This window comes from Notothenia coriiceps, unplaced genomic scaffold (genome assembly GCF_000735185.1).
Source record: "Notothenia coriiceps isolate Sejong01 unplaced genomic scaffold, NC01 NC01_scaffold00015782, whole genome shotgun sequence".
Classification (NCBI taxonomy): Eukaryota; Metazoa; Chordata; class Actinopteri; order Perciformes; family Nototheniidae; genus Notothenia; species Notothenia coriiceps.
The window spans coordinates 32,470-41,450 of record NW_011348483.1 but is presented as its reverse complement, the minus strand read 5'-3'; the positions used below and the strand labels follow the sequence as shown (position 1 = coordinate 41,450).

The window sequence follows — 8,981 nt, the reverse complement described above, 5'->3', positions numbered from 1 at the left end:
AGAACTCCCCAGGTAAAGCAGGTTCAGGCCCTGCGGCAGGTGAAGGAGCGGCTGCAGGCTGAGAACCGGGCCCTGTCCCGCGTCTTGGCAAAGCTCTCGCAGTCCGCCTGCAGCCAGCTGCCCACCGTCGACCTCTAAGCCACGTCCGTTTGTCCACCATCTCCTCCTCCTCTTCCTCCTCCTTCTTCTTCCTCCTCACCTCCCCCTCCCAACCCCATTCTTCTCATGCTCCAACCGTGCTCTGCCCACTCACATAGACAGGCAGGTGTCCAGCCGCCCAAACATCACTGGTTTTGTAAAACTCCCCTTTCCAGCCCCCTCTTCCTCCCCAGAGCTTTTGGTTTTCAGATTGGGGAGGGTGCCTTTTTCTTTTTTTGGTTTTTACAACAGGACACTCTCCTTTTTACAGTACACAGCCGGAAGTTGATTTTCACACATTTCGTCATATTAAAAACAACTTGAATATGTCAAACTAACTAGAGAAAATGCTTATTTAAGTACAATTTAAAGCTGGGGTGGGCAGTTCTCTGAAAAATGCATCATTCATTCATTTAATTTTAGCATCATCCCTATTTTTATTCTGATGCAGTTTTCTCTATGAGAATTTCTATTAGCAAACTTCTGTATAGTCGTACTATGATGTAGGGCTCTTGCTAGCTATAATATTTGCATAGCATTCCAGAAAATGAGAGAAAGTTGCTAATAGTTTAGCATTTTGCTAACCGTAGCCGTGAGCTAACCACAGCACCGCCCCTTTGTTTACATTAAGCAGAAGAGTTCAACTTTTAGCGACTTGTTCCCTCCATTTCTCCAAAACTTTGCATTGAATCTATTTTTATACTCCTCTAAATAGTCTTCCAGCCAATCGGAATCCTTCTCTCTGAAATGACCTGTGATTGGCCTGAATCCCCCTTCACAGGCTGTTTTATTAAAGATGAGAGGGAGGAGTCTAGTTTCCTCTCTACTTTATTTACAACATCCTGCAAGGTGTTTAAACTCATTTAAAAAGCTGCCTACCCCAGAGTTAAAGCCGACCGGTTTCTAAATGTACTTCAAGTTTTATTATAAACAAACGCACCAAGCACTGTGAAGGAAAGTGTCCTCTGTGTAGTTTCTGGTGTTGATGCTTCCATTAGAGGGGGCTCTGGTTCAGTTTGGCTTGACCTGGCTTCTCTGCATGAAGTGGCTTCCTTTTTTATGCATCCACTTTTTGTCCCAAATCTTCAGGGAATGAAACGTTTTTCTTTCTCCCTCCTTACTCCCCACGTTAGCCGCATTGTGCCCGATCAGTATTATGTATCAAGTCAAGGATATACTTCAGATAATCACTGAATAATTTAAACCTACAGTTGATCGTCTCCTGTAATCAATGAATGCGTTTGTTTTAAAGGGGACTGAATCTTTTGTTGGAGTGTCACTGATGTAATTGATTTCCACCACAACACCAGTTAAATATACATATTTATAACAGCCTGGTTGAAGTATGTACTGCAGCTTATACAGGTGAATTCAAAGGAGCAATTAAAAATTTGTTATAGGAGATATTAACCTTTCTTTCTCTACTTTTTTCCAAAATCAGCAAACCTAAATTCAAAGTCAGAAGTGTTCACATAAAGTCTGTACACAAATGCATCCATCATGCATCACTACACTCATCCAAGTAGAGTGCTGTCAGTCTGTCATGACAAGTGAAGCATTACTTTAGATGCTGTGGAATCAGGGAGGTGTCGTGAGAGGAATATAAATATTTACCTTTTGCCTTATCCAGTCTGTTTGTTTTCATGTGAGCACTTTCGAACAATACTGGACCAAACCCTTAACGTGTAATTTACTTATTTGTAAAAAAAAAAAAAAGAAAAAAAAAAGAGTTCCTCCTGACACCCGGCAGTTTAAGATAACACACAAAGATCTCACATGTTCTCTACGCTAGATCAAAATAAAAAAATCTCTTTTGTTTGCTGTGTATGTATTGTGTGGCTGCCGGTGAGCAGCCGTTCAGATCCTGCATGGCTTTCTCAGGATCTCTGGCCTGTGGTGTGCCCGCTTTTTTTTTCTCTCTATCTTGACTCGGAACAAGGAGGAGGTCAACTTTTTTTATTGAAGGAGAAAATAAAACATGATTGATGCTGTGTGACTCCAAAGATTTGCTTTGTACACAGGCTGCCATTAACCGTTTGTGAAACTGGTTTAACAACAGCTGAATGTGTGGAGACTCGTCTAAGCCTTCTCTCTCTGTGTCTCCTCCTCCCTTCCCTGTTTCCTTCTTATTCCCTTTCAGACGCTCCCAGACTTGAAAGCAGACAACCAGAGACTAAAGGACGAGAACGGAGCGCTCATTCGAGTCATTAGCAAGCTTTCCAAGTAGAACAGACTCCCCCCACCCCTCCTGCCCCAGTCCTCTGCACCCCCTCCCCCCCCAGTCCCCCATGGCAGTGACTAATGGAATTGCACATTTAGATATTAATTGCAACAGACATCAGAGACAAGACTCCTTTTTTTTCCGTTTTATCTCCTCGCAGCTCTTTATCTCCATTTTGCTCTTCCACCACAACCACCGCAGCAGCATCCATCCATCCATCCATCCCTCCATCATCCACCTCCTTCACTATTACCCATAGAACCACTGAGTTTACAGAGCAAACGGAGTTGTGCGATCAGCATGTAAAAGCATTGTGGGTCGGGAAGCCTGAAAGCTATTTAACCAATAAGCCTTAGTTGTACATAAAGAGAAAAATAAAAAAACACTTGCAGCGATCTCTTCTCTCTCTCTCTCTCTCTCTCTCTCTCTCTCTCTCTCTCTCGCTGAACGACAGATATTATCCAACACCTGATTTTATTTGTGCCACACTCTCTCTCTGATGTAATTATCTTTATTTTGTGTTTCCTCTCCCTGTGTTAGTGTTGTGTGCTGTGCAGTTTCTCCCCCCCTTCCTTTTTAACCCCCTCAAAGTGCCACTTCCAAGCCTCATATCAGCTCCTTGTGGCCCCTCATTTTTACATTTTTACCCCCTACACACACATCACCAAATGCACACCCTTTTTTGTTACCTCTGCGTGTCTTCCTCCAAGAGGGAAAAATGTTGAAATCTCGCTCTAGCGAAACGAGGCGGACCTGGTGGAATTTAAGCTTTCACTGTATGTGCAATATGCATTTCTTCTTCTTCTTTTTTTTTTAATGCTTTAATGACGAGTCCATCACAAGTAGGATTTTCACTCTTCCATCGCTCACCTTCCTCCTCTTTTTTTTTTGTTTTAAGTTTGTAGTGTAGTCAGTTTATACTCTGTATTCTCACTTTGTTTTAGCAGGTACTGAGTGATGCTGTATATACCTGTATTTGTTTGAGAGCAGCACATGGCATGCATTTATGGTTCCCGTCTGTTACTATTAAAAGTATACAAATTCCAGAGGACAAAGAGGTGTGTTTTTAATGATTTGATAGTCTAAAGACATTGGATACAGTTCAGTAAAGCCTCGGCTGGCAGTGTTCAGTGATTTCCTTCTTTTTTTTTCCAGTTTAAAATAAGTGTTCACATGAATTGTGAGATTTAAAAACCAATAATCGCTTCACTACATTTCACTTTCATTGTATTCAGTATCTTGGAAGAGTGCTGTTAATTTTGTTTCCAATTTTTTTTTTTTTTTTTTTTAAAGCTGTAGTATTATAGCCAAGGTGTTGTCACTAAAAAAAAAAGAATATCTTAGGTATCGCTAACCCAGTTTTACAAATGTCTACATGCACTGTCAATGCCATGTGAGGAGTCTTTATGTCAGGTTTAAGCAACGACACCATCAAATATTCCATGCATCTGAAACATTTTATGCATTTCAGTGGCCTTTTTTAAGGATATTTTAGTAAAAGAAGTTTAAAAAAAAAAAGTCAATGCAGACGGGCTGATGACCATCTGCTCTGGTTTAGACTTTGTTTTGTTTTTTTCTTATTATTTTCCCGTCATCTTGTAAAATAGGTGTGTGGCTTAATACATGCAAGCTGTGCTGTGACTACCAACCACTGAAGAGTTCATTAAAAAATAAACTTGTACATTGTAAAGTTCCCACGTGTCATTATTTATTTACTGAAATGTTTATATACTGATTTATTTTTGCCTTAATTAAATGGCTGAGTTCACCCATTTTCACAATTTTTGTGGTGAGTTATCCTCTAATGTTGGGAATATCTCGTCTCATTGATTTTGATTGGGTTGTTTATATGTGCCGTTTCGATTTCATTTTTATGATGTCGTCTGTGAGACAATTGTATTAGATTTATTCAGGATTTTAAAATCACATCTGTTTAATTTAGTTTTGTAGTGTCTGTCTTTATAATGTTTTTACTAACTTATTTCTTCCTTTCTTGAACAGGATAAAACAGATGTGTGGATCTAAGGCTGAAGCTTTATTGGTTACATTCATTTGAACTAAAATGGAGAAAAAATATCAACCTTTATATCTATTTCTACCACAATACAATGGGCCTTAATATAATGTTGTAGATCTTTTGTTTTTGGACAACTTAAATCTAAAGGGAGCAAAGAACCAATTCCCTGTTGTTACACCATCACACCAGTAGATGGGGCACATCTTTACAGAGCGTCAGTCTGCACCGAACATCATTTTGCAATGTTCTGTTACAATCTTTCACAGTTACAGTGGAAGGCTTTCTTGCATGTCTGAATATGTAAGGTAAGGATGTTTTACTGAAACACTCACATTCATATACATTGTTTGCATATTAGGCAAGGCACATAAACATCAATGTGCATTACAATAACTCAAAACTGAGGGCATGAACAGAAAACTAAAATATATATGTTTTAAAGCAAATACAAAACAGAAATGGTCACTCATGAGTTAAGGTGTTTAGAAATGTGTTAAATTGATGGGCTATTTTACTTTTGCACAATTAAATATTTCATTAAGAAAAGCAATACTGGGGAAATTATAAAAAAAAGCACCATACATCAAAAGTAAAACTCGTAACATTATTTATACAGCACCTTAAAACTAAGGGAGCAGGATACACAGAAGGCAATATAAAAAGGAAAGCCAAACAATGAGGTAAGTTACAATTTTTTTAAAAGGCAAAAAATAACAGGGAAAAGACAATGATAACGTAAAAGAGATACTTTTTCTTTAAATGTCATTAAAAAAGGATAACCGATAAAAGCAAGTCAAAATTGATTTAGATGAAATCAAGAGGACACCAATTCTACGACTCATTTTCTCTGGCAGGTTGTTGCAAAATTCTAAGGGGACTGATGACAAATCCACGGTCACCTTCAGATTCAAACTCAGGATCAGCAAGAAAAAACGCATCTGAAGGTTTCAGCTAACCGCCTCATATGCCGCCACTAGTTCTGCTATATAGTTTGTTGTTAACAATAATGCTTAGAAAGTGATCAGTAGTCCTGTGAAGAGGAGCCAGGATTAGGGTAATGTGTCTGGAGGTACAATGCTGAGTCTGTTCTCCCTGAGTTTAAATCCCTTCAGATTCTTGGTATTCTTACTCAACTATAAGTGAGCATTAGCTGACAGAATAAATCAGGTTCCTCATAAAGTGATTTATATGACAGCGATAATGGAAGTTTAAGCTCTAATTTCTGCTTGTTTCACCGGGTGTGTCCTGCTCCTGTGATGAAGAGCTCCCACTTTCAGATTAAGTTTTTTAAAATAAACGGTGCTATCTGCTGTAATTGCTCAGAGACATGTAAAAAAAAGACTGTTCTGTTTTTCCGTTGCCTCAGCACGTGGTTAGGAAATCTGGTTAGTCTTAAATGTGACATGGACAAGCTTCATTAACAATCCCTGAACAGAATGTCTTCATCGGGTCAAAAAACTACTTTTTGACACATTCCTGGCCTTATAATGAACCCCATTATAGGAACAAATGGTTTGAATACATGCAGCCATTTCTTGTTGTTTGGCAGACTCAAAGGAAACTCTTTGCACGTGATTTGTGAATTTGAATTAAACGTACAGGGGAATGACTTTTAGTGTCATAGAAATCACAGCAGGAGTATAATGTCTCTTTCCTGACAGCAGCTCCGAGATGACGCGCTGTGCTTTTCTTTTCTTTTTATTTCCAACACGGCCTAATCTGCCTCTCTTAAACCGTAAAGTGCAGCAGGCCAAAAACCTCCTTCCCCAAGTGCAATTTTTAAACACACCACAGATGAGATTTAGACACGCAAGATAAGCAAATACCCCTCAGATTCGAGCAGAAACAGCAGCGGGATTTCTCACTCGCTGACAAACAATGACAAATCGTGGCGTCCTGTCACTGAAACTAAGATGAACCCTCGGTGGGAAAAAAGAAGGGATTCAAAGCAGCGGTGGATCTGTGAAGATGGGTTTAGCGAAGAGGAGACAGCTTTCTCTCTTTGTTGTGTCAGCAACTGCACTGTGATGCATCATGGGTAGAAGAGGTCACACAAGGAGAGGACAAATGACTATATTGCTAAATGATATACCAATTAAAACAGTGTGATTACTGTTGATGACTATTATTGACTGATTATAAAATACTGTACATTTTATAAAAAGGAGTCCAAAGTTGAACATTGAGGAGTCTTAAAAAATGAAAATTATGACAATTTTGATGAGTAATTCATTTTTTTCTGTCAATATTGTGACTCCAAATATCCATCATAAACTTCCAATCCATTATTATAATGAATGGGCTGTTTTGAAACTGTTTCCAGCTCCCAATGCTTTTCTACGTCTTTTATGAAATGCTGGTTTAACAAAGCAAACAGCTATGGAACGTTACCATGTGTTGTGGGAGTTTACAATGACACTAATTATAAAGCGGTTCCTGGTTTACTAACTAAAAACATGACTCCTCAGTTTCTCTCTCTGTGTTGAAGGATTCATAATATTCCTAACCTGACTACAGTGTGTGGTAACTGCAGACATAACGTCGGGGAGGCTCTGGAGAAACATTTCTTGAATACTTAAACTGTTGGATAAACATTTTCACGTGGGCGTGAGCTCCCAGCGTAGACTCCTCGCTACAAAATTACCCATAATGGCTTTTGACTGAAACATTACTGTCAGATAAATGAAAATGTGTGAACGCAAGAGTGCCCATTACACTGTGTTATGTTAAATATGAATTTCAGATTACTTGGCATTGTTCATTTAACAGTCGAGCAGGCAATGCATTTTCACCTCAAACGGGGATTGTGTTACAAAACGCATGATATGGCTTGAAGAGCTTTTGGAGAGCGTTTAGGATTAAAAACATTAAGTCTAAACATTTACTTTCGGAATTTATCTCTGGGATGGGATTTTTTTGTGTTGGCATGGAAGGAAACCCTTATCCAAACCAGTGTGCCTTCTCACAATCTTTGCCTTCCTCAAGAGCAGACAGAAATATGCTGAATATGCAGCAGAGTGACCTAAGTCAATAGATCAGGGTTTATTTTTAGGAAAGGCGCCTCACTCCCTTTGCTCCACCCAAGTTTTCTCATTATCTGCAACAGGGTTGAAACTTGTAAAGATAATGGCTGGATGCCTGCTCTCCCACTCAGTTGGGATGTGGATGGGTGTCACAATTTTTGGCATGTGCAGCAAATAGCAGGCAAGAAAGCCTCTTTCACATAAATAATTATTTTTTCAATTTATTTTGTTGCAAGTCTGTGCTTTATACAATAGTACACGTGAACAGTACGAATACATAATAATTTATTAAAAACAAACAAATCCCCCCCAAAATAAGGGAGGAATACATTTAAAATAAGAGGGGTTGGGTGATGGGGCTGTAATGATGCCTTTAAATTCATAAACATCCACATTAATCATAGAAAATTACATTTTACACACATGTACACAGTGTTTCTGAATCAATATTATGTACCAGTCCATGATGCCACTTCCTGTTTCAATCATATTTTGAAATAGCAAGGCTAATTTAATTTAATTTTTCCAATGGAAGTACTATTCTTAGTTACAGTTTTTTTCCATGGCTGGTTGATTATTTTATGTATTGTAGTTTTGGCTGTATTTAATTTAGTTTTGCTCTGTAACCATTTAATTTCTTAAAAAATACGATAAAAAAATGTAGTCCGAATATTCCATTGTGTTAGTGATGTTTTTCTTGTTTGCACCAATTACAAAGTATGAATTTTCCTGCTAGAAAAACGACATATAGCCTATTACATGTTACTTGTTAGATTACATTATATATATATATATATATATATAAATATACATATGTGTGTTATTTGTATATGGGGAATAAATAGTGATAGTCCTTAAAGTCGGTGTACACTTGGCGGCACACACATCTAACACTATAGGGCTGATACCATTTACTGCAGTTAACCTATTGTGCTTTTATCCTCACATGAAATGAGTTTTTTGACAGTAAGCACCTGTAGGAAGGTTAAATCACAGCGTGTGGAGAAACCTACTCGTACAGTGAGGTAATGGCACACATGTTCAGAGACTGAATATCACTGGAATGCAGAATGTAGAGTTATTACAATGGAGCTTTGCATAAGTGAGTGGTGCCGACTTGCAGTAAGTTAGATTAATTATGTTTCCACTAAGCTGGGGTCATTACGCAGGAGAGCTGCAGGAGGGGAGGAAGCTGTACGAATGTTTTTTAGTTAAACTGATATTGAAAATTATATTATTAATATTAATATATTTTATTTGAATGTGCACTCTTCCAAAACTGTGAAAATTACTTCAGCAAAACACCAATAATAGAACAAGGTAAATGCATGAAGTTGCAGACATACTATAATGAAAAGTTCAAAAGTATGATAAAGTATGCTGATATATAAATCACTGTCTTTATGGGAACAGTACAGACCTATCATAACATACTTTAAATGTCTTAAAAGTACCACTAATAACTATAGACACATGAAAAAGCCCATTACAGTGACTATATTTACGTGCTGAGGACGGCTGTTGCTTCGGCTTCAGTCGGAAGTGCTCGGGTGTTTTCGGTATCACCCGGAGCGACGGAGGG

General features: G+C 38.3%; 1 protein-coding gene across 5 annotated transcripts in view; it reads left to right on the top strand.

Annotated features, from left to right (window-relative positions):
* Positions 1 to 4,052, top strand: part of ppp1r12a (protein phosphatase 1, regulatory subunit 12A) — a 49,620-nt gene extending 45,568 nt beyond the window's left edge. For 4 of the 5 annotated variants that reach the window (XM_010775471.1, XM_010775474.1, XM_010775473.1 and 1 more), the window contains one exon: positions 2,279 to 4,052. In XM_010775471.1, coding sequence (XP_010773773.1) covers positions 2,279 to 2,365 — 87 coding nt within the window. In that variant the 3' untranslated portion in view covers positions 2,366 to 4,052. The other variant, XM_010775472.1, reaches the window with a different exon arrangement.
* Positions 4,053 to 8,981: the final 4,929 nt, after the last annotated feature.